Source organism: Podarcis raffonei, chromosome 2 (genome assembly GCF_027172205.1).
Source record: "Podarcis raffonei isolate rPodRaf1 chromosome 2, rPodRaf1.pri, whole genome shotgun sequence".
Taxonomy (NCBI): domain Eukaryota; kingdom Metazoa; phylum Chordata; class Lepidosauria; order Squamata; family Lacertidae; genus Podarcis; species Podarcis raffonei.
The window spans coordinates 124,954,333-124,980,268 of NC_070603.1; the positions used below are offsets into that span (position 1 = coordinate 124,954,333).

The 25,936-nt window shown below is 43.6% G+C and overlaps 1 protein-coding gene and 1 long non-coding RNA gene across 4 annotated transcripts in view; both read right to left on the reverse strand.

The window, feature by feature from the left end:
- Positions 1-5,319: 5,319 nt before the first annotated feature.
- Positions 5,320-22,895, reverse strand: LOC128409520 (uncharacterized). The gene is made up of 2 exons (XR_008329242.1): positions 22,260-22,895; positions 5,320-5,466 (listed from the first exon to the last, which is right to left on the reverse strand). It is a non-coding gene; the product is annotated as an uncharacterized LOC128409520 (long non-coding RNA).
- The window catches only part of LOC128409407 (gastrula zinc finger protein XlCGF57.1-like), a 55,859-nt gene continuing 36,961 nt past the window's right edge, over positions 7,039-25,936 (reverse strand). For all 3 annotated transcript variants that reach the window (XM_053379874.1, XM_053379875.1, XM_053379873.1), the window contains exons 3-5: positions 20,688-20,745; positions 19,109-19,192; positions 7,039-9,380 (exon numbers count right to left, since the gene is read on the reverse strand). In XM_053379874.1, coding sequence (XP_053235849.1) covers positions 7,903-9,267 — 1,365 coding nt within the window. In that variant the 5' untranslated portion in view covers positions 9,268-9,380; positions 19,109-19,192; positions 20,688-20,745 and the 3' untranslated portion in view covers positions 7,039-7,902. The remainder of the gene's footprint in view (positions 9,381-19,108; positions 19,193-20,687; positions 20,746-25,936) is intronic.

Here is a 25,936-nt window from a genome sequence, read left to right on the forward strand (position 1 = left end):
CCACCTCTTCAGTTGGTTCTATTACTGAACCATTTTTGAATGCAACTTTTACTCTATTTAGAAGCACATAAAATATCAGCATAGAGGATGTTTAGATTAAAACAGCTGCAGGTGAGGCATTCATATTAGAACTATTGCGTTCTTTTCCCATATACAGATGTCCTACGAATCAGATTTCCTTTGATCCAAAAGAGAAATGTTGTCTCTGACAAATGTGGAGATAACCAAACATTTTGGATTCATATTACCAAATCCTCCTCTTAAAAGGGGAGATGGGCTACACATTTTGCCATTTTGGTAGCACCAACTCAGTCTCATAAAGGATGCTTAGTTTAAAGCAGTTGAATGTGTCGCCTTGAGTGATTTATGGGGTGTCACACCACCCATAAAGCAGCTCTGAGACCGAGGAAGGCATGCAGGACGTAATGGAGGAAGAAGGGACAGTCTAGGTGAAAAACAGGTCAGTAGATTCTCCACCTTCCTCTGCCCCACTCTCTCATAGAACCAGGAGGACCTTGAAAAGTGAAGAGCAGCTACGACTTCTGTAGTTTCAGGCTGCAACCCATCAGGGGAGGAGGGGAGGGCCCCCATTGTTGCTGCATGGTGAGCTCCCGTTCCTCTGTCCCAGCTCCTGCCAACCTGGCAGTTAGAAAGCATACCAGAGCAAGTAGATAAATAGGTACCACTGTGGCGGGAAGGTAAATGGCATGTTTAGTCATGCTGGCCACATGACTTGGAAAAGCTGTCTGTGGGCAAACACTGGCTCCCTTGGCCTGAAAGTTGAGATGAGCACTGCACCCCATAGTTGATTTTGACTGGACTTAACCCTCCAGGGGACCTTTACCTTTTACCATGAGCAGTGTTCAAAACGCAAGGAGAGAGATCCTGAGGGACATTCTTTATTCTTACTATTGTTTCCGTCTGTGTCCAAACTCCCATCAGTGGAGTCCCCTTATCCAGACAGATTTCTTTAAGGGTTATAAGGAGATCCTAGTCCCACCCTTTTTAATGGGATCCTAGATGGTGGTATGGTCCCTGAATCCTGGACCAGAATGGTGATAATCCCCAAAAGCAGGCAAGGACCCAGAAAAAATGGAGTCTTAAGTGTCCCATATCACTCCTAAGCCAGGACCAGAAAAATGTTTACAGTGCTTATTATGGTGCAATTTAATAGGGGAATCACTTCATATGTTCATCCAGACCAGGCAGGTTGCGTACCGGGAAGGCAGATCTCATATTCCATTAGATGGCTGCTCAATGTACAGTGGTACCTCAGGTTAAGTACTTAATTCGTTCCTGAGGTCCATTCTTAACCTGAAACTGTTCTTAACCTGAAGCACAACTTTAGCTAATGGGGCCTCCTGCTGCCGCCGCGCCGCCGGAGCACGATTTTTGTTCTCATCCTGAAGCAAAGTTCTTAACCTGAGGTACTATTTCTGGGTTAGCGGAGTCTGTAACCTGAAGCATATGTAACCTGGATTACCATTGTAATTAGAAATGCTAAGGCCTTCTGTCAGCCTGAGACTTCTATCACATTCGATGCCTTCAAGGCATCTGACTGTCTTGAGTGGCCGTATATTTTTGCTGTTTTGAAAGGATAACAGATAGGGAATAAGAAGCGTTATGGACTTCCAGCGATGAAAGATGGCTGTGCTGAGCTCATAGGGACCACCAGCACCAACAGGGCTCTCTGGCTGGTCAAGGGGGAGCCAGGGCTGACAAATGCAAAGATTGAGAAGGCTGTGTGAAGCCCCCACCCCCCCTTCCCCAATGACCTTGGCTCCTCCAGGACTGGGATCATACCAGCAGCGATCCAGCAGAGCTCAGAGGTCCAGAGGCCCCCAGAGCTGAGCAGGTAACACAGTGGAGCCCCGCCCCCCCAAAAAACATTTACCAGCCTCTGCTACCATGGCCACTGAGAGCCTTTAATTTTTAACTTTTTATTATGAAGCCCTAACCCCACCCCATACTTGTGTGTATGAGTGTGTGAGTCTGTGTGCACATGTGTATCCATAAACAACCCCCCTCAGCACAGACTCTCCCTCTGGCCCCACCCCACTGGTCCCTTGTATCTGCTTGTTAGGTTTACCTGCTTCTTCCTTCCATGCTTTAAGCATCGTCTGTGTGAACCAGCTATTAGATGGCCCACCAGTATTAAGACATCTTCCACCTCCTTGTGATATTTGTCAAGGGGTACGTTTTATGGGTGCAGAATCTACCAGAAGTTTCTAAAACATTCTGGGTCTTTTAAGTCGCCTCTAAGATTCTCAAAGCACAGCTGGTGTTTACAGGCTGTGTGTGTTACCTGAATTTCAAGGTTATTTACTCTGGGGACAGCCTACGGTATATCTACTCTCTACTGGGTAGATCTGTTATTTCTACCTTTTCTACTGCACTTTACATTTCATTTTGTAATTATTTCATACTGTGTGGTGTGTATTTTACTGGTTGCAACTCTCAGGAGCTAAGTTTTGTAGCTGCTGAATTTCAGCATGCACTGTGTGGATTTTGAACCTCAGCAAATTGCTACTGAAGAAACTTCTGCTGCCTCTTTGTGTGTTATAAGACGCACCAGACCACAAGACGCACCTAGTTTTTGGAGGAGGAAAACAAGAAAAAAAAATTCTGAATCTCAGAAGGCAGAACAGCAAGAGGGATTGCTGCGCAGTGAAAGCAGCAATCCCTCTTGCTGTTCTGGCTTCTGGGATAGCTGCACAGCCTGCATTCGCTCCATAAGACGCACACACGTTTCCCCTTACTTTTTAGAAGGGAAAAAGTGAGTCTTATAGAGCAAAAAATACGGTAATTGCTCTTCGCTTTGCTTCCGCTACTCTGCTCATACAAGGAGATGGGGGTGTCTGTTTTTTGGACATCTTACTCCATCAGTATTTGGAGAGGGGGAACTTGCCAGTTTTTGGATTTTTCCATTCTTGGGAGGGTGTCCTTGTAGCCCTGCCCACAATCTTGATTCACTTTCAGGTCCTTCCTCTTTCAGTTTCACGTTATAATATCTCCGCCAAGCTAAGCAGTTGGCTCCTTACCTCTCTCGCCCTGACCTAGCCACTGTGATCCACGCGACGGTCACCTCCAGACTGGATTATTGTAACTCGCTCTACGTGGGGCTGCCCTTAAGACTGACCCAGAAACTCCAGCGGGTGCAGAATGCTGCAGCGAGACTCCTTACGGGGTCTTCGCTGCGAGATCACATTCATCCGGTGCTATATCAACTGCACTGGCTCCCGGTGGAGTACAGGATCAGGTTTAAGGTGCTGGTTTTAACCTTTAAAGCCCTATACGGCCTAGGACCCTCGTACCTACGGGACCGCCTCTCCTGGTATGCCCCACAGAGAAACTTACGGTCTTCAAATAAAAACATCTTGAAGGTCCCAGGCCACAGAGAAGTTAGGCTGGCCTCAACTAGAGCCAGGGCTTTTTCGGCTGTGGCTCCGACCTGGTGGAACACTCTGTCACAAGAGACTAGGGCCCTGCGGGACTTGACATCTTTCCGCAGGGCCTGCAAGACAGAGCTGTTCCGCCAGGCCTTTGGCCAGGGCACAGCCTGACTCCCTCCCTTGGCAATCTTCGCGGAGCTCTGGCCCAATGGTGGCCAGTGGCTTGAATTTAATTAATTTTATAATGAATGATTTTAGAGTGTTGTTTGTGTTGTACTTTTGTATTGTTTTATTGTTGTTAGCCGCCCTGAGCCCGGCTTCGGCTGGGGAGGGCGGGATATAAATAAAATTTATTATTATTATTATTAGTAGTAGTAGTAGTAGTAGTAGTAGTAGTTTATTACTTATACCCCACCCATCTGGCTGGGTTTCCCCAGCCACTCTGACCTCTTCACAATGCCTTAAGAGGTTTATTTTTTGTTCTAAACAGCCCAGATTATCCTCTTCATTGTTGTATTATAAATCCACCTTGAGAAAATGGCGAGTCCCTCATTTATCAACATATTTTGACACCTTTCAGTTATGGCAAATCATTCACATGCTTTCAGCAAATGCAGTAACATCTTGGGTCACGCTGGAGGCACGACTTCCCCCTTCTCTCTCACAAGCTGTGATCCTGTTTTTGACCCCAAACAGGTCAATGTGGAAGTCTATATCCAAGCCTTTCACACAATGAACTATGGAGATGTGGAACAGATGGTATAAAAACACTCAAGGTAAGAAAAGCCTGCCACAGAAACATTCTATTCCTAAACTACACGATCAGCACTAAGAAAAATAACAGGGTGGGAGTCAGGTTGAGAAGTCCACATAGCATAGAAATTATTACAGCATTCATACTCTGGTTATCTCCCACTTGAACTACTGCAATGTGCTCTATGTGGGGCTACCTTTAAAGGTGACATGGAATCTACAACTAATCCAGAATGCAGCAGCTAGTGATTGGGAGCAGCCGCTGAGACCACATAACACTGGTCCTAAAAGAAGTACATTGGCTCCCTGTACGTTATCGAGCACAATGCAAAGTGTTGGTGCTGACCTTTAAAGCCCGAAACAGCCTAAGCCCTGTAGACCTGAAAGAGCATCTCCACCCCCATCATCCAGCCTGGACATGGAAGTCCTCCTCTGAGGGCCTTCTGGCCGTTCCCTCACTGCAAGAAGTGATGTTACAGGGAACCAGGGGAGGCCATCCCTGTAGAATGCCCTCCCAAGGAAATAAACAACTACTTGACTTTTAGAAAACATCTGAAGGCAGCCCTGTTCAGGGAAGTTTTTAATGTTAGATTTTTTTTCTGTGTTTTTATATATGCTATAAGCTGCCCAGAGTGGCTGGGGAGACCCAGCCAGATGAGCAGGGGTATTATTGTTGTTATTATTATTATTATAGTATTATAGTATTATTACTACTACTACTACATGGGGTATATTCAGGTATTACAAAAATACATAAATTTGTAAAATTTAGCATTGAATAAATTGTCTCGTATGCTAAATGGGTTAACTAATTTTATAAGAGATAAACCTCTTCAGTCCCGACTTGGGAGGTTACAAGATGTGGGGCCAGCTCCCCCAAGGGAAAAAAGGCGACATCATCTGGTCTAGCAAACACCCTCTCCCCCCAGGGGCCTTGCAGGTCTCACAGCCACCCAGACACCTGACCAGATTCTACTGGATTAAATCCCACCACAGAGATACCAGTTTTAGTTTGCTAAAGCTCCTTTCATTTGAGGCAACTGAAACTGGAATTGTATGGAGGATTTTCAAAACTGCGGTTATGCCCCCATTAAATAAAGTGTACACATCTCACTGTATGCAAACTACAAAAATCTATACAATTTACCAGTGTTTATCTTGTAGTGAGTGAATATTGAACAAAAAACAGAGTTTTATTAATAAAAAGAATCTTTTGAAAGAATGTGGGTCAGGAAATGTGTTCTCCCGGGTAGAAGTCAACTTATTTACTTAAACTATAAGATGTTTCAGTCTTAAACACAGGATTACAGTCACCGCTTCTCTTAAACTCTCTTCACTTAAAAAAAAAAGTTGTTATATGTCAGTTTCTGTTAGTTAGGACAGGTGGTTCAGTTAAATAATACAACACATCTTCCTTCCGCCATCAATGCCCTGGTTCATGAGCAAGGGGCACTTTCCCTCACTAAGCAACCCAACTGCTGAGGTAATTCCAAAATGGCGTAACAGACCCAGGGGTCCCCTTCCCCCCTTGTGACTGGCTTGGGGGGTCTTCTCTCCCTAGAAGAACTGCCCCCTCCTGACTGGAAGGGGACCCAGAAGAGCCTGAATCCCCCAGGATCTGCTTCTCCTGCCTCAAGAGTCAGCCATCCCAGGACACCCCTGTTTGTAAACCTTCCCCAGACCCCTACCGAGTCTCCCTCTCCAGGCTGGGAGGGTCTTTCCTCTCTCAGGGAGGGTGTTCAACTCAACTAGAACCAGTTCTCCCTCAGGCAAATCCTATTCTCCTCCCCAACTCCCACCTCAAAACAATCCCTCTTCATGTTCTCTCATATCAAACTCTCTCCCTCAGTAACAGCTCCTTTTATTTTCCCTCCAAAAGTGCTGTTGTCCAATCAGAGAGAGGTTCCATCCCTCTGGTGGAATTTCAGGGGGACTGAATGACCAGACTCCGGTCCGTCTCTGCCGTCCGTCCGTCACACTTCTGCCTGACAACAACCAGTACAGGTCAGCAGTAGGAAATTTCTGTCCCTCATCACAACCACCAGATCTACTAAAGGTCAATACTTTGTAAGGAAAACTTCAGGAACCTGGAATCTCCATGTATCTACATCACCTTTGGTTTCACGATATGGCAGTTCTAAAAGCGCGGGGGGGGGGGAGCAGGAGTTTGCCTGTGAGAGGAAGAGTTTTGGGCTCCTTGTGAAAGGGAATTCCAGGAAGCAGGAACAACTTCAGACAAGGCCTTTCCCAGGATGGAAAGGAGGTGAGGGAAATCTGACACTCCCTTGTTCATTTTGAAATAGTTTATTACAGGCTTTACAATACGGGGTAAGAATTTCCTTCCAAACCACCACTCAGTGGTTCATGGCCAGGGGAAGGAATAACACCTCAAAGAAAAACACAGCCAAGAGATAGGAAAATTCAATGTCCGGAACGGACCCAGTTTATTGAGAGAGAGATAAGCTATTGCAAAAGCTCCAGTGACCCAAAACCAGAGGTTCATTTTAGTACAACTTTGAGAGGGTTTTTTTGGAGAATGGTACAGGCATTAGCTCATAGAAGTTATACATGTAAGGGAAGGTCAGTCAGGGAGCTAAAACGGTTCTTCTGCCCATTATTTTGGGTATCCTGGGGTCTTGCTGTCTTAGGATTTTCATTTCACTCATTTATTGTCCATCTCCCTGACAACCAGACCATTATAAAGTCCTTAGCTTACCACTCCAATGGCTCCCAACGCCTGGGTAGAAGACTCAAGGGAAGAAGAGTCGGTCACATAAATTTTCTATTTCTAAACATTCCTAAACATTTTAAACAATAGTTTGAAACATAAGTGGGTGGAAGTCGGGGTTGAGAAGTCCACATAGCCTAGAAATTATTAGAGCAGAGACATGTTTCTCTCTCTCCACCACCTTCTCTTCCCCCAGGGTTGCTTTTATTCATCTAGAGGAGCGGGGGAGGGGGTCTCTTTCACACCCCCTCTGGACACTCCAGGAACCCTGCTTTCTTCATTCCTCTATTCCTGCTGCCACTGGAAATAATGTTTTATCTGAACATTGTGCCCATCAGAGAACCAAGGAAGAGGAAGGGTTGTAACACAATTAGTGTATCCATTATAAAAACTACAGAAGGGTTTTATACACATAAGAAGATGGCCTCACTCTTTCTGTGTCTTCATTGTTCATTTAGTATAATTACAACAATAGGTGTTATACGGTTGTTCGTATACTACTAATATAACGAACCCTGCTTCCAAAGCATCACAACTTTGACCCTGTAATTTCCACAATGCTCTATTAGCAATCCCAAAACACCAACATTTCCAACTCCCTCTACCAAAGACTGAACTTCAGCCGACTCAAAGAGCATCAACATTGACCACCAGCATTGCAGGTTCACGCTCTCTGCACACTGCAAACAGTTCATGACGTATGATATTGCATTTCCTATTGTGAGACATCACCTTCATTACTTGAATACATGGGTACAAATTTACATGCAGACACCAGAACTTCGCATGTCCTCTATGCATCCAACGGCTGATTTATATTAAGATCTGCACTCCAACTGAAGCTCCTTCCACACTGACTGAAGCTCTTTCCAGATTCCATATATTTAAATGATTTCTTACTATCAGTAAAGTTCTTGCACACACAATCCCCACATTTAAATGCTTTCCCCCCTGCTGTGAATGTTCTCTGGTGTCTTTAAAATGTCCGCTTTGACCGAGTCTCTTTCCACACTCCTTACAATTCAATGGTTATTCTCTGGTGTGAGTTCGCTGGTGTTTCTTAAGGTTTCCACTTTGACTGAAGCTTTTCCCACATTCCATACATTTAAATGGTTTCTCCTTTGTGTGAGTCTGTAGATGCCTTCTAAGGGTTCCACCATTACTGAAGCTCTTTCCACACTCCATACATTTAAATGGTTTCTCCCCTGTGTGAGTTCTTTGGTGGCTTTTATAATTTCCACTTTGACTGAAGCTCTTTCCACAGTCTATACAGTTATATGGGTTCTCCCCTGTGTGAGTTCTTTGGTGCTGTCTAAGGTTTTTGGTTGAAGTGAAGCTCTTTCCACACTCCATACATTTATATGGTTTCTCCCCTGTGTGAGTTCGCTGATGTGTTCTAAAGGTTACACTATGACAAAAACTCTTTCCACACTCCATACATTTAAATGGTTTCTCCCCTGTGTGTGTTCTTTGGTGGCTTTTATAATTTCCAATTTGACTGAAGCTCTTTCCACACTCTTTGCAGTTATATGGGTTCTCCCCTGTGTGAGTTCTTTGGTGCAGTCTAAGGTTTCCACTTTGACTGAAGTTCTTTCCACACTCCATACATTTAAATGGTTTCTCCCCTGTGTGAGTTTTCTGATGTGTTCTGAGGTATCCACTTTGACTGAAACTCTTCCCACATTCCATACATTTAAATGGTTTCTCCCCTGTGTGAGTTTTCTGATGTGTTCTGAGGTATCCACTTTGATTGAAGCTCGCTCCACACTCCATACATTTAAATGGTTTCTCCCCTGTGTGAGTTTTCTGATGTGTTCTGAGGTATCCACTTTGACTGAAGCTCTTCCCACATTCCATACATTTAAATGATTTCTCCCCTGTGTGAGTTTTCTGATGTGTACTAAGGTTTCCACTTTGACTGAAGCTCTTTCCACATTCCATACATTTAAATGGTTTCTCCCCTGTGTGAGTTTGCTGATGTATTCGAAGCGAGCCATTTTTATGGAAGCTCTTTCCACACTCCATACAGTGGAATGGTTTCTCCCCTGTGTGAGTTTTCTGATGTATACTAAGGTTTCCACTTTGACTGAAGTTCTTTCCACATTCCATACATTTAAATGGTTTCATCCCTGTGTGAGTTCGCTGATGTATTGTAAGGGCATCCCTACGACCAAAGCTCTTTCTACATTCCATACATTTAAATGGTTTCTCTCCTGTGTGAATTCTTTGATGGATTCTAAGTGCTCCACACTGACTGAAGCTCTTTCCACACTCCATACATTTAATTGGTTTCTCTCCCTTGGGCATTTGTTGATGTTTCCTATGAGTTTTGCTCCAGTTCAAGTTCTTTTTGCACTGCATAGCTTTAGATGGTTTATCTTCTGTTGAGTTCATTATTGTAAACTCAGTGTGCACACAGACAGAAGAACATTATGCACATTTTAACTTTGTCTTCATTATTCTCAATGAAATTGAAGGTGTCTCCTCAGAATTTGGATCGCCTTCTCCTTTGGGGGAAAGAAAACCATTTTAGGGTTTCACGGAAGAGGGAAAAGGAACTTAACACAAAGGGAGCCTAATTAACACCACTGTCTTTTTTATTTAAAAGCATCTCCTAGATTCTCTCCTCTCTTCTCTATGTCTCCCTGAGGAAGTATGGCCAGGGAATGGACCACCTGATCTCATGCCCGTCTTGTGATATAGAACTATCCTTGTGGAAATTATCTGTCCGGGACTCCTTTCTCCTTTGGGGTGGGTGGTTAAGCAAATATGTGTGACACTGAAAAAGCTGAATTCTAATGGGAAGACTTTCAGAGGAAAATATCCTTTGGAATAATATACCAATTGCATGTAAGCTGTCAATTGGATTACAAAAGTGGATTATGCATTTCCTAAATGTGGCCAAAAGACTGATACTGATAAATTAGAGGAATAAAGATATGTTTCACCTTAATTAATTAATATATCATTATTCAAACCCCATCCATAAGGCTGGGTTTTCCAACCCTCTGCGCAGCTCCCAACAGAATATTAAAGACACGCTAAAACATCAAACATCGACTTCCAGTTGGTCCACAGAGCTGAGAAGAGATGGGACTCAGCCCTTAGGGGAGAGTTCAGCTCTTTGCGAAACAAAGGGGGAGTCTGCAAGGGCACCACAGCCCCCCCCCAACCCTCAAAAGGATTATTTTGAGGCCACCAGCAGCATAAGGACGTCTCTCCGGCGCCGAAAACGCTCCCCTTGGAGAGCGGAAAGTGCAGCGAGATCAAGACGCCAGCGCGGGACGCCATTAACTACTCGGAGGATTGAAGCCTTGAGTCTATCCTGTACAGCGGCCAGTTCTCGAAGAAAAAGAAACCTGAATCTGGCAAAATGTTGGGAAGTTCTAATTGAGAAAGATTCGGAAGACAGAAGGGATAAAAAAGGAGGCCAGTCCCGATTGTGATTGATTTACACTGCATGAATTACCTGCAAAACGGAGTAAGATTCTAATCTCCTACAGCGAATAAAAATAATAAATATACTTTTTTAGTTCTGAAGGTTTGGTTTACTGAAAGGGAGGTGGAAATCCCTAGAAAATAAACTTATTTGAAACCCTTTGGGAGTTGAAGGAGAATGCTGGAGAAGGAGCTTCCGGCTTTTACTTTCAATTTTAATTTAAACTGCGCAATTTGTAAATTTGCATGAGACATTAATGGACTATTTGGATTACAATGTAATTATGATGGGAGATATGAATGGAGTGGTCTCTACAAATATGGACAAAGCACAAAGACAGGTGGTTTCCAAGGATGGGAGACTACCAAAGACTTTTTTTGAAATGACAGACAATATGGACCTGATTGATATCTGGAGAACAAGGAACCCTCTTGAGAGAGAGGGAACTTTCTTTTCTGAAGCAAAAATGACCTGGACTAGAATCGACCAAATTTGGGTAACTAGTGGGATGGCACCAAAGATAAAGAAAGTGGAAATCTGCCCAAAGACTTGCTCCGACCATAACGCCGTAAGGATGGAAATGAACATAACAACAGCTGGTTCATTCAGATGGAGGATGAATGACTCCCTATTTAGAGATGAAGAGGTGTACAAAAAGGCCCAGAAAACTGTGAAAGATTATTTTGAGATAAATCTGAGAACAGAGGTGGAGAAAAGAATAATTTGGGACGCAAGTAAAGCCGTTATGCGAGGATTTTTGATACAGCAGAACACTTTAAAAAAGAAGAGACAGAATGAGAAGAAAGATAAGATTCTGGAAAGAATAAAAGAAGGTGAAAAAAACCTGAGATCAAAGCCAAAGTCTCATGAAATTTTGAGAGAAATTAAGTTTTATCAGAGGCAGTATATGGAACTGATGAACCAGGAGATAGAATGGAAAATAAAGCAAATGAGACAAAAGACATTTGAATCGGCAGATAAATGTGGGAAACTCCTGGCATGGCAATTGAAGAAAAGACAAAAATTGAATATGGTTACAAGCTTAGAGGTTGAAGGAAAGAACATTTATAGACCAAACGAGATTAGAAACTGTTTTCAGAGTTATTTCAGAAGACTTTATGCACAAGGGCCGGTGGATGAAAAAGAGATAGAAGAATTTCTCAAAAAATATGGATTACAAAAAATATCTGAACAAAGTAAAGTGATCCTGAACCAGAAAATAACTGAACAAGAAATAGAGGGAGCCATTCAAAATATGCAATTGGGAAAATCTCCAGGACCAGATGGATTGACTTCCAGATATTACAAAGCTTTGAAAGAATGGTTGGTACAACCGTTGAAGGAAGTCTGTAATGAAATTTTGGAGGGGAAGAAGGCACCCGAATCGTGGAAAGAAGCGTATATTACACTTATACCAAAATCTGAGACTGAGAAGAACTTGATTAAGAACTACCGCCCTATATCGTTACTTAATGTGGATTACAAAATTTTTGCAGACATTTTGGCAAAAAGATTGAAGAGGGTTTTGGTGGGTGAGATTCATAAAGACCAGGCCGGCTTTCTTCCAGAAAGACATTTATCTGACAATGTAAGAAACCTAATAGATATTATGGAATTACTAGAAGCTAATATTAATACTAAGGCAGTATTAATATTTGTGGACGCGGAGAAAGCCTTTGACAATATCTCTTGGAGCTTTATGAAAAAGAATCTTAAAGGGATGGGGGTAGGCCAAGGTTTTGAGAATGGTATAGGTGCAATTTATTCTGAACAAAAAGCAAAATTAATTGTAAATAATGTGGTTACTGAAGAATTTGCTATTGAAAAAGGGACACGACAGGGGTGCCCAATATCCCCATTACTCTTTATATCTGTCTTGGAGGTTTTATTAAACATGATTAGAGGGGACCAGCTGGTCAAAGGGATTCAGGTCGGAGCTAAACAATATAAATTGAGAGCGTTTGCAGATGATCTAGTATTAACTTTACAAGAGCCAGACACTAGTACAAAAAGAGTTTTAGAGCTAATACAAGTATTTGGTCAAGTAGCAGGTTTTAAGGTGAATAAACAAAAAACGAAGGTATTGGAAAAAAATCTAACAGCAGCGGAAAGAGAGAGGTTTCACAGGGAAACTGGATTAATGGTAGCAAAGAAAGTGAAATATTTGGGGATCAATTTAACATCTAAAAATGTAAACTTATTTAAAGATAATTATGAGAAATGTTGGACAGAAATTAAGAAAGACTTAGAAATATGGTCAAACTTGAGACTTTCCTTGTTAGGTCGAATTGCTGTTATTAAGATGAATGTTTTGCCGAGAATGTTATTTTTGTTTCAAACATTGCAGATTGTGGACAAAATGGACTGCTTCAAGAGGTGGCAGAAAGATATATCTAGATTTGTCTGGCAGGGCAAAAAGCCCAGAATAAAATTTAAGATATTAACTGATGCAAAAGAAAGAGGGGGGTTTGCCCTGCCGGACTTAAAACTGTATTATGAATCAGCGGCTTTTTGCTGGCTGAAAGACTGGCTACTTCTTGAGAACACAGACATTTTGGACTTGGAAGGGTTTAATAACAGGTTTGGTTGGCATGCATATATATGGTATGACAAGGTAAAGACTCATAAAGGTTTTAAGAACCATATTGTTAGGAAAGCACTATATAATGTCTGGATTCGGTATAAAGACTTGTTGGAAAATAAAACCCCCAGGTGGCTGTCACCAATGGAAGCTAAGGAAGTGAAAAAACTTAATATGGAATCCAAATGGCCAAAATATTGGGAAATTATAGAACAAGAGGGGGGGAAAGTGAAACTACAGAGTTATGAGAAACTGAAGTCTAAAGTAAGAGACTGGCTTCACTATTACCAGATAAATGAAGTATTCAAACAGGACAGGAAAATTGGCTTCCAGGTGGAGAGATCAAAATTAGAAACAGAATTGTTAGAACCCAATACTAAGAATTTGTCAAGAATGTACAACTTGCTGTTGAAATGGAATACACAGGATGAAACGGTTAAATCAGCTATGATTAAATGGGCACAAGACATTGGTCATGACATTATGTTTGCTGACTGGGAGCAGTTATGGACCACCGGTATAAAGTTCACGGCATGTAATGCCTTAAGAGAGAATATTATGAAAATGATTTATAGGTGGTACATGATCCCAGTCAAGCTTGCAAAAATCTATCATTTGCCCAATAATAAATGCTGGAAATGTAAGGAAACTGAAGGTACTTTCTATCACCTTTGCGGACGTGCCCAAGGATTAAGGTCTTCTGGGAGATGATCTATAATGAAATTAAGAAGGTTCTTAAGTGTACCTTTCATAAGAAACCAGAGGCTTTTCTCCTGGGCATGGTAGGCCAATTGGTGTCAAGGAAAGATAGGACTTTTTTATGTACGCTACAACAGCAGCAAGAGTTCTCTTAGCAAAGTATTGGAAGACACAAGAACTAGCCACGCTGGAAGAGTGGCAGACGAAGGTGATTGACTATATGGGATTGGCTGAGATGACGGGCAGAATCCGTGACCAAGGAAAAGAGACGGTGGAAGAAGACTGGAAGAAATTCAAACTTTATCTTAAGAACTGTTGTAGAATTAATGAGTGCTAAAATGTTATGGGCAAGGTAAAACAGATTTGCAGCGGTAAATGATTGGGTAAGAGAAAAAGGATTAAAGAAAGTGAATTACAAGTAATTGAGATTAGGGGTTGCTGAAAAAGTTTAAAACAGGGATGCAGAAAAGGGAGGCATGGGGAAGTCGTTGAAATTGGGCTTAAGAAAAAGAGGTTATGAAATTATACGTGTTTATATGTTTGTTTGTCTATGTATTGTGAGTTGTAATGTGTCTTAATTTATGTTGGAAAATCAATAAAAAAATTTATAAAAAAAAAAGGAGCTTCCGGCTTTTACTTTCAATTTTAATTTAAACTACGCAATTTGTAAAAAATATGTTTATGGAGCTATTTTTGCGAGTTAAAATACCAGATCAGCAGAGACAAATATAAAAAGACTGCTAAAGTCTGGTACTGTAAGAAATTTGAGGAGACATTTACAGGAAGAGACTTGGGGACACCCTCCCCCTTTTGGTTAATGAGCATGATGGATTTATTTTCTCTCTCTCTTTTAACTTCACCTTTTTCATTGTTAAGACATTATAATTGTAGTGAATACCTTCCTCTTTTCCTTTCTCCTGGAATATAATGCGGTGGAAGTTGGATTAAGCCACCAAGAGGCGGAAGAATTTGTTTTGTTTTGTTGGTACTTGGTTTTGATTTCTTCTTTTTCTTGGGACGGGGACACAGTGGAAAGTGCGAAAAATCTGTGGAAGTGGTGGAAGACGTTTTTCTCCTGCTTTCTCTTTGTTTTTGTACAAATAATTATTGGATTATTGCAGCATTTACCCTTTGTCCCCCTCTCAGCTATATACATTTGATATAGAACTGGTTGGAGGAAAAAGGGCCACCTAGTGGTGAAAGAGGAAATGACAGTTTAAGAATGACATCATCACAGAAAAAAGGAGGGGAGGGGCAACATCAGGAGAGACCCGGAGAGGGTCAAAGCAAGAAATGGAAGGGAAAGGAGATGTTGCAAAAATGTTTGCAGAACTGAAGAAAGATATTAAAGATATTAAACAAAGTGAGAAAAATATGGAAAGTAGACGGGAGCAGATGGACAAAAAATTAGATTTAACTGTGAATGAGATGAAGAAGAAGAAGAAGAAGAGTTTGGATTTGATATCCCGCCTTTCACTCCCTTTAAGGAGTCTCAAAGCGGCTAACATTCTCCTTTCCCTTCCTCCCCCACAACAAACACTCTGTGAGGTGAGTGGGGCTGAGAGACTTCAAAGAAGTGTGACTGGCCCAAGGTCACCCAGCAGCTGCATGTGGAGGAGCGGAGACGCGAACCCGGTTCCCCAGATTACGTGACTACCGCTCTTAACCACTACACCATACTGGCCCAGATAAAAGATGTGAGCAAGAGAACACAAAATTTAGAGGAAAGATTGAAACCTATGCAACGAAAAGTAAGGAATTTAAAAAAGGAGGATGAGAAAAATAAAAGTGCAGTGTCAGAGCTGAATAAGGAACAGGAGGAATTGTGGGATGCAATTGTGGTGCAGGAATTGAAGCAAAGAGAGATAAATTTGAGAATCAGATCTCTCCCAGAAACAGCAGGACAGAATATTTTAGAAGAATTAATTATTGAAATTGCACAATGGCTAGGAATTGGAAAAGATGAATTTGCCAATACAGTATTGAATGCATTTAGGATAAAAGTTAAATCAAAAAAAGGAAAAAAGTTTCCAGGAGATTGTTTGATGATATTTAAAGATAAGTAGATGAGAAATTTAATTTTGCTAAAAAAATAAGAGAAAAGAAGCTCTATATTGATAGAGCAATGATAATCATATTTAAGGAAATTCCACTTTGTCAGCTGAAATGACGTGATGGATATAAACCTCTGACACAAGTGCTGAGAAAAAACAATATTGATTTTAAATGGGAGTATCTGGAAGGAGTCTCATTCTACTACAAGGAAAAGTTAAACTGAAAAAGATGAAGTAAAAAAATTCCTCCAGAGGTACAGGGAACTGGATAAAGAGGAAGAAGGGGCAGCAGCAGCAGGAACAGATACCATAGACCAAGAATAAGAAGTAGAAGTAGAAGATAATAAATTAGAAGAAGAAGAAGAAGAGGAGGAGGAGGAGGAAGGATAAGTTGAAAAGACTCTAGTTCACAAATAGTAGCAAAAACAAAACGACATGAACACTTATGACATGGAGTGTTAATGGTTTGAATAACAAAACTAAAAGAAATAATGTTGAAAAGATTCTATTAAAAAGAACTTTTTTTAAGAGAGACTCATGTTTTTTTGAGAGACTCATGTTGCAAGAAAACATAGAAGAATTTTGGTAAAAAAGAAATTAGGAAGTGAATTTATTTCATCAGACAAGAGTAAAAAGAGGGGTGGTGTTGTATATAAAAAATAAATATGAAGCGAGACAAATCTTTGTGGATCAAAAAATAATTATGGGGGACCTGAATGGGGTAATTTCATTGGAAATTGATAGAATGAGAAATGGGAATAGAATAGAAAGAAGGTAAACTACCCAAAACTTTCTTCTCTATGGTAGAAAGCTGCAATTTGATTGATGTGTGGAGATTAAAACACCCGTTGGAGAAACAATTTACAGTGGTACCTCGGGTTAAGAACTTAATTCGTTCTTGAGGTCCGTTCTTAACCTGACACTGTTCTTAACCTGAGATACCACTTTAGCTAATGGGGCCTCCCGCTGCTGCTGCGAGATTTCTGTTCTTATCCTGAAGCAAAGTTCTTAACCCCAGGTACTATTTCTGCTGTTTACCAGCTCCATCTGGTATGCAGGCTGAGACCCTATCTTCCCCTCGGACTGCTTCGCCAGAGTGGTGCATGCTCTGGTTATCTCTTGCTTGGAGTACTGCAATGCGCTCTATGTGGGGCTACCTTTGAAGGTGACCCAGAAACTACAACTAATCCAGAATGCGGCAGCTAGACTGGTGACTGGGAGTGGCCGGCAAGACCACATAACATCGGTCTTGAAAGACCTACATTAGCTCCCAGTACGTTTCCGAGCACAATTCAAAGTAACCTTTAAAGCCCTAAACAGCCTCAGTCCAGTATATCTGTAGGAGCATCTCCACCCCCATCGTTCTACCCGGACACTGAGGTCCAGCACCAAGGGCCTTCTGGCGGTTGCCTCACTGCGAAAAGCCAAGTTACAGGGAACCAGGCAGAGGCCCTTCTCGGTAGTGGCACCCATCCTGACAAACGCCCTCCCACAAGATGTCAAAGAGAAAAACAACTACCAGACTTTTAGAAGACATCTGAAGGCAGCCCTGTTTGGGGAAGCTTTTAATGTTTGATGCATTACCGTATTTTAATATTTTGTTGGAAGCCGCCCAGAGTGCCTGAGGAAGCCCAGCCAGATGGGTGGGGTAAATAAGTAATAAATAAATAAATAAATAATGATAAAAATTTCAGCTAGACCCTACTGGCACCATTGGAGGAAGTAATGAACAATATTTTGAAAAAAGGAGATACACCAGAGACTTGGAAAGAAGCATATATTACACTGATACCCAAACCAGACTCAGACTTATGACAGGTTAAAAACTACAGGCCGATTTCTTTGTTGAACAGTGATTATAAACTATTTGCAAATATTAAGGTTTTCTTCCTGGCCGCCAGATGAAGGACAATATAAGGAATATTGTGAATATTATTGAATACTTGACGGCCAGGAATGAAAAGCAGGCAGCCATAATATTTGTGGAAGCTGAGAAGGCCTTTGATAATATATTTGGGAATTTATGATTAAAGACTTAGAAATGATGGAAATGGGTCAATTGTTTATGAGAAGTTTAAAAGCAATATATTCAAGTCAAAAGGCAAAATCTATTGTGGATAATGTATTCACAGAAAATATTGAAATTACAAAAGGGACAAGACAAGGGTGTCCACTATCACCATTGTTATTCATATCGGTTCTGGAATTCTCCTGAATAATATAAGGTTAGCAGAAGGAATTAAAGGAATATCAGTCAGAAGGAAAGAATATAAAGTAAAAGCCTTTATGGATGAGTTGGTAATAACAATTGAACCAATAACAAGTCCGAAGGAAGTACTAGAAAAAAGTGAACAGTTTAGACAAGTAGCAGGCTTTAAAGTAAATAAAAATAATCAGTTTGTTAAAAATATGGACAAAAAGATAGTGGATCAGTTGCAATAATAAACAGAAACAGGGGTGGTAAAGAAAGTGAAATACCTAAGAATATTGTTAACCCCCCCAAATATAAATTTCTATCAAGAAAAGCACAACCAGGTATGGAATAAGATTAAGAGAGATTTGGAAGTGTGGGGAAGGATGAAATTGTCACTTTGGGGAAGGATATCGGTTATAAAAATGAATGTGCTACCAAAAATGTTATTTTTGTTTCAGTCAATTGATGGAGTACACAGAATTAGCTAAGATGACCGGGAGAATCCGAGAACAGCGGGACCAAAAATTCCTGAAGGACTGGAGTAAATTTGTGAATTATTCGAAGGGCAATGGTGTTCAATTGAATACGCTTGTAGGATAACAAGAAGTCTTGTGAAAAATGGAGATAAGAAATAATAAGAGTTAAAAGATAGGATGTTAAGATTTTGATTATATAAACAGTAGTAAAGAGACAAATTGTAAACAGAAGAGAGATAGGATGAAATCATTAGAAGGGAATGATGGAAGTCACTGGCTAAAAGTAGCCAAGATGTGTAAGAGATGATAAGATGGATGTTTTGTTTGGAAAGTTTATGTTAAAAATCTTTAAACTTCCCTAAATAGGGCTGCCTTCAGATGAATTGACAATATGAGAACACTCACAATGGTTGAATGGATTGCTTATAGACGTAGACTTTGTTTGGATAAACAAGGGCTCTGGTACATGTTTATGGACTCTGGGCTTATTTGCAACCATTCAGATGTAATTGGCCAGTACTAAGCCATTCCACTTGAAGTCTGGAATGTCATGTGGATTTATAGCTCTTCTTTGTGCTTTGGTTTCCTGCGCTCTGAATGCTGCTGTTTGTGTGAACTCTGTGGAGAGGCCAGTTTGGCGAAATGATACTGGACCCAAGTAGTCAGTGAATTATGAGCAGAATACCATAATTCCTTAATATCCTACAGATCTGGAAGGGCTCTTTCTATGTTCCTACACGCTGAAAGGAAACACACAAAGATACAGTCTCACAGAAAAGTGGAAGTACAGACCTCTCAATTTCTCCAGGACACGTCTCCGCGATTTTCTTTTTCAATGCAGCTGATGTCAGACTGGTGTATCAGACGCTGTCCTAACTGGAATAAACAAAAGAGAAGTGTTATTGATGTCCTATGGGATTGTTAAAAGTATTCAAAAATATTCATCTTTAGAAGCAGAGCTACACGTTCCTCCAGTTGCTGGACTTTGTCTTCTAAGAGGGCAATCAACATACAATTGCTGCAGGTAAAGCTGCCTGCAAACTTTGGCAAGATGGCAAACATTGCGCAGGAACCGCAGGCGACTGCAGCTGTTCCCTCACCCTCCATCTTGAAAACGTGTCGTAGGGGGTGGCTACAGTGGTCCTCCATCTTAAAAAGCGTGAAGACAGGACAAATAATCCCCCCAAAAAACCTAGGTCTCCCCCAACAAACGTTTGAGACTAGCTCCCCTAAATCTAAAAGATGGATCAAACTGCGCGCGCCGCCAGGCCTCTGACCTTTGCACAGGTAGAGCAGCTAATCAGCCACAAAGAAACACACACACAAGAAAACCCTTTTGCTCCTCCTTCAGCTGCTGCCTTCCTGACAGTAAGAGCTGTTCGACAGTGGAATTTGCTGCCAAGGAGTGTGGTGGAGTCTCCTGCTTTGGAGGTCTTTAAGCAGAGGCTTGACAACCATACGTCAGGAGTGCTCTGATGGTGTTTCCTGCTTGGCAGGGGGTTGGACTCGATGGCCCTTGTGGTCTCTTCCAACTCTATGATTCTATGAAATTTGGACGTCCTGCCAGCACAGAGGTGGGCCAGGACCACCCACACGGGACCTCCCTCCTGCAATAAACTCGAAGCCTGAGCAAGTGAGAAATTTTCCGGTAACTTAAGGGAGGGGGTTCCTCGCAGGATCTTCCTGCCTTTTCTCTCCAGTGGCTGGACTTGGGAGAAAGAAGCATCCTGGAAAGAACTGGGTGGGGAAATGGGACCCCCCCCCCTTTTCAAGGATCCCTCCCCGTCCCTCTCTCCAAGGCAGATTTCTTGCCAGGAAGGGAAAAGCCAAGGCAGCCCCTCTGGAGATTCCCCCGCCAGCGCCCAAGATGGAGACATCTCTTCCAAAAGGCCACGGGTCTCTCCCTCTCCCCCCCCCCACAGGGTTCCCCCCTCCCCCGCCAAAGATGCTTCCATTGATCCCCCGGCCTCCAAACTTCCTTCGCCCTCCTCCCTCCGTCGCCCCTGCGCCCAGAAACCCCCTTGGCTCCGCACGCCCCTGCGCCCCCAAATGCGCGTGGCGCGGGGGCTTCCAAGGAGAAGGCGCCGCGGAATCCCGGCAGGGGCCTCCTGTGCAGAAAGGACCCCTGCACCCCCGCCCTTGTGCATGTCCCATAGTGCTATGGTGTTTCTGGGGGGGGGGCTCCAAAGGAGATGGAGCCATGCAAGTCCTGCAGGTCTTGGGTCCCCACTTCGCAGCGGGATTGCATGGATCCAGACCCTCCTGGTGGGCCCCAGTAAAGGCGCTTTTGGGGAAGGTGGGGAGAAATGGAGGGGTCTTTGTCCTTTCCCCCCTCCCCATTTCACCCCCTTCCCCATCCCTGCATCTTTACCCCTTTGTCCTCTCTTCTGCCCCTCCGCCTCCCTTGCTCGCTCTTCCGATGTCTTTTCCTGCAACAGAAAGAGCAGGGCGGGAGGAGTTAGTCCAGCGACGCCCCCCACCCCTTCTCAAGCCCCTCCCGATGCTCCTTTTTCCCGCCTGCCAGGAAAAGTCCGGCCCATAGAGCTATGGGGCAGAGCAGCCCCTGCCGGTGCTCGGATGGGAACCGGCACTGAGGATTTTCCCAGGCGTTGCATGGGAGGCCTCTCTGTCTCTCTCCTCTCTATGATACGGGGGGGGGGCAGTTCTTCCCTGCTCAGTTCGTCTGGGATCCTGCATCTCAGCCCGCAAGGCCCCTTTTCTGTGGTTAGACCAAGCCTGCAGGGCGGTTCTTTGGCCACTGCTTCCCTGCCTCTGCTTTACAGGAAGAGCAGCAAACTCTGTACATGCCCAGAGAATACTGTATGAACTCCCACCACACTGTTACCAGTTTTAGTTTGCCACTAAACGAACCACCCGTCAATAATGCAGGGCTCTTTTGCCCCACGTGGATCATGAACCCGCAACCCTGAAAGGAGGGGCCTCATGCTGTGCCCACTGAGCTCTCCCACCTTTCGCCCCTAAGGGACCGGGGCCCCTAGGGGTTGGCCCCTCTGGATGCACCTTTCCCACCATGAGAGCCTAGCCGAGCGTTGCCACGTCCAGAATCTGGTGGGATCCCATGGCGGGATCCAGATCCCTCTTGGTGCCTTGCCCACTTTCTCCCTGGGCAGAAATCCCCGAGCGGCAAGGCCACGTAAGGGTTAAGGGGAGAGAGAGCCCGGCTGCCTAGTGCGGCCCGGAAAAGGCCCCTCTCTCCATCACCCCACTTCTCTTGCCGCTTGTTTTGGGAGGCCTCGGGGGGGGCAAGTCCTTTGGGTGAAGGGGAGGCTCTGGGGCGGCTGGGGTGCAGAAAAGGCTGTTGGGGGGCTGAGAGATGAATGGGAGGATCCCCTGGGTGGGTGGGTGGAAAGGAAACCATGGGGCCCAAGGCCTTTGAGGTCCCTGCAACCCCCTGCCCAACCCCCACGAACCCGGGGGGGGGGAGAGAGCTCTTTGGGGGCTCAGAAATGGGTGTCCCTTGAGAAGGGGGGAGGACTCCAAGTGGGGGAAGAGGGTGGGCCCCTGTATTTGGCAGATGCTTTCTTTGTGACCCCTGCATTGCAGAGGGGTTGGACTAGATGACCCTGGGGTCCCTTCGAGCTCCACCGTTTTATGGTTCTGGGGGGTAGAGGACAGATTGAATAAGTATCACCAGAAAACATTTAAAAACGGGGCTCCTTGTGTGACCTGAACTGTGGGTTCTCACATATGGGAATGTCCAAAATTCAGCAATCGATTGACGTTGGAGAGAGACTAAGTTGAGAAATAAGACCAAGGGTAGATATTGATATAGGAATGTATTAGATAAAATGTAAAGAAATATACAATAAGAAGAGTACATTCATTTGTAAAAAAGGAATATACAGTGGTACCTCTGGATGCGAACGGGATCGTGTTCCGTTACTTCCAGGTGCTCACGGAATTCAACCCGAAAACGCTCAACCTTAAGCTCTCTTCACTAAAAAAAAGTTGTTATACTTCATTTTCTGTTACTTAGTTATGACAGGTGGTTCAGTTAAATACAGCACAGCTTCCTTCCCCGATCAATACCCTGGTTCATGAGCGAGGGGCACTTTTCCCCAGCTCCCCCTCTAAGCAACCCCACTGCTGAGGTAATTCCAAAATGGCGTAACAGACCCAGGGGTCCCCTTCCCCCCTTGTGACTGGCTTGGGGGGTCTTCTCTCCCTAGAAGAACTGCCCCCTCCTGACTGGAAGGGGACCCAGAAGAGCCTGAATCCCCCAGGATCTGCTTCTCCTGCCTCAAGAGTCAGCCCTCCCAGGACACCCCTGTTTGTCGACCTCCCCCAGACCCCCAACCGAGTCTCCCTCTCCAGGCTGGGAGGGTCTTTCCTCTCTCAGGGAGGGTGTTCAACTCAAACCAGAACCAGTTCTCCCTCAGGCAAATCCTATCCTCCTCCCCAACTCCCACCTCAAAACAATCCCTCTTCATCTTCTCTCATATCAAACACTATCTAACTCTCTCCCTCAGAAATGGCTCCTTTTATTTTCCCTCCAAAAGTGCTGTTGTCCAATCAGAGAGAGGTTCCATCCCTCTGGTGCAATTTCTGGGGGACTGAATGACCATAGAATCATAGAATCATAGAGTTGGAAGAGACCACAAGGGCCATCGAGTCCAACCCCCTGCCAAGCAGGAAACACCATCAGAGCACTCCTGACATATGGTTGTCAAGCCTCTGCTTAAAGACCTCCAAAGAAGGAGACTCCACCACACTCCTTGGCAGCAAATTCCACTGTCGAACAGCTCTTACTGTCAGGAAGTTCTTCCTAATGTTTAGGTGGAATCTTCTTTCTTGTAGTTTGGATCCATTGCTCCGTGTCCGCTTCTCTGGAGCAGCAGAAAACAACCTTTCTCCCTCCTCTATGTGACATCCTTTTATATATTTGAACATGGCTATCATATCACCCCTTAACCTCCTCTTCTCCAGGCTAAACATGCCCAGCTCCCTTAGCCGTTCCTCATAAGGCATCGTTTCCAGGCCTTTGACCATTTTGGTTGCCCTCCTCTGGACACGTTCCAGTTTGTCAATGTCCTTCTTGAACTGTGGTGCCCAGAACTGGACACAGTACTCCAGGTGAGGTCTGACCAGAGCAGAATACAGTGGCACTATTACTTCCCTTGATCTAGATGCTATACTCCTATTGATGCAGCCCAGAATTGCATTGGCTTTTTTAGCTGCCGCGTCACACTGTTGGCTCATGTCAAGTTTGTGGTCAACCAAGACTCCTAGATCCTTTTCACATGTAGTGCTCTCAAGCCAGGTGTCACCCATCTTGTATTTGTGCCTCTCATTTTTTTTGCCCAAGTGCAATACTTTACATTTCTCCCTGTTAAAATTCATCTTGTTTGTTTTGGCCCAGTTCTCTAATCTGTCAAGGTCGTTTTGAAGTGTGATCCTCTCCTCTGGGGTGTTAGCCACCCCTCCCAGTTTGGTGTCATCTGCAAATTTGATCAGGATGCCCTTGAGTCCATCATCCAAGTCGTTGATAAAGATGTTGAATAAGACCGGGCCCAAGACAGAACCCTGTGGCACCCCACTAGTCACTCTTCTCCAGGATGAAGAGGAACCATTGATGAGCACCCTTTGGGTTCGGTCAGTCAGCCAGTTACAAATCCACTGAGTGGTAGCAAAGTCAAGACCGCATTTTACCAGCTTCTTTACAAGAATATCATGGGGCACCTTGTCAAATGCCTTGCTGAAATCAAGGTAGGCTACATCCACTGCGTTCCCTTCATCTACCAGGCTTGTAATTCTGTCAAAAAACGAGATCAGGTTAGTCTGACATGACTTATTTTTCAGAAATCCATGCTGACTATTGGTGATCACAGCATTCCTTTCTAGGTGCTCACAGACTGTTTGCTTAATGATCTGCTCCAGAATCTTCCCTGGTATTGATGTCAGACTGACTGGGCGGTAATTATTTGGGTCCTCTCTTTTCCCCTTTTTGAAAATAGGGACAACATTTGCCCTCTTCCAGTCTGCCGGGACTTCGCCTGTTCTCCAGGAATTCTCAAAGATGACTGCCAGTGGTTCTGAAATCACATCTGCCAGTTCTTTTAATACTCTTGGATGCAGTTCATCTGGCCCTGGAGACTTGAATACATCTAGACTAGCCAAGTATTCTTGTACTATCTCCTTAGTTATTCTGGGCTGTGTTTCCTCTGCTGAATCATTTGCTCCAAATTCTTCAGGTCGGGCATTGTTTTCTTTATCGGAGAAGACTGAGGCAAAGAAGGCATTGAGGAGTTCAGCCCTTTCTGTGTCCCCTGTTTGCATTTCACCATCTTCTCCTCTGAGTGACCCCACTGTTTCTTTGTTCTTCCTTTTGCTACGAACATACCCATAAAAGCCTTTTTTGTTGCTTTTAACCTCTCTAGCAAGCCTGAGTTCATTCTGTGCTTTAGCTTTTCTGACTTTGTGTCTACACGTGCTGGCTATTTGTTTGAATTCCTCTTTGGTGGTTTCCCCCCTTTTCCATTTTTTGTACACATCCTTTTTTAATCTTAACTCAGTTAAAAGTTCTTTAGATAGCCACCCTGGCTTCTTTAGGCACCTTCCATGTTTCCGTCTCATTGGTATTGCCTGAAGTTGTGCTTTTACTATCTCCCTCTTAACAAACTCCCAACCATCATGAACTCCGGTCCATCTCTGCCGTCCATCCGTCACACTTCTGCCTGACAACAACCAGTACAGGTCAGCAGTAGGAAATTTCTGTCCCTCATCACAACCACCAGACCTACAAAAGGTCAATACTTTGTAAGGAAAACTTCAGGAACCTGGAATCTCCATGTATCTACATCACCTTTGGTTTCACGATATGGCAGTTCTAAGAGCAGAGGTGGGGAAAGCAGGAGTTTGCCTGTGAGAGGAAGAGTTTTGGGCTCCTTGTGAAAGGGGATTCCAGGAAGCAGGAACAACTTCAGACAAGGCCTTTCCTAGGATGGAAAGAGAGTGAGGGAAATCTGACCCTCCCTTATTCCTTTTGAAATAGTTTATTCCAGGCTTTAAGATACGGGGTAAGAATTTCCTTCCAAACTACCCCTCAATGGTCCATGGCCAGGGGAAGGAATAACATCTCAAAGAAAAACACAGTCAAGAGATAGGAAAATTCAACGTCCGGAAGGGACCCAGTTTATTGAGAGAAAAGCTATTGCAATACCTCCAGCGACTCAAAACCAGAGGTTCATTTTAGTACAACTTTGAGAGGGATTTTTTGAAAAAGGTACAGGCATTAGCTCATAGAAGTTATACATGTAAGGGAAGGTCTGTCAGGGAGCTAAAACGGTTCTTCTGTCCATTATTTTGGGTATCCTGGTGTCTTGCTGTCTTAGGATTTACATTTCATTCCTTTATTGTCCATCTCCCTGACAACCAGACCTTTAGAAAGTCCTTAGCTTACCATTCCAATGGCTCCCAACGCCTGGGAAGAAGACTCAAGGGAAGAAGAGTCGGACACATAAATTTTCTATTTCTAAACGTTTCAAACAATAGTTTGAAAGATAAGCGGGTGGAAGTCGGGGTTGAGAAGTCCACGTAGCCTAGAAATTAATACAGCACTGAGACAGCTTCCATCAGAGAAAGTAAGATGAAGGTATAACA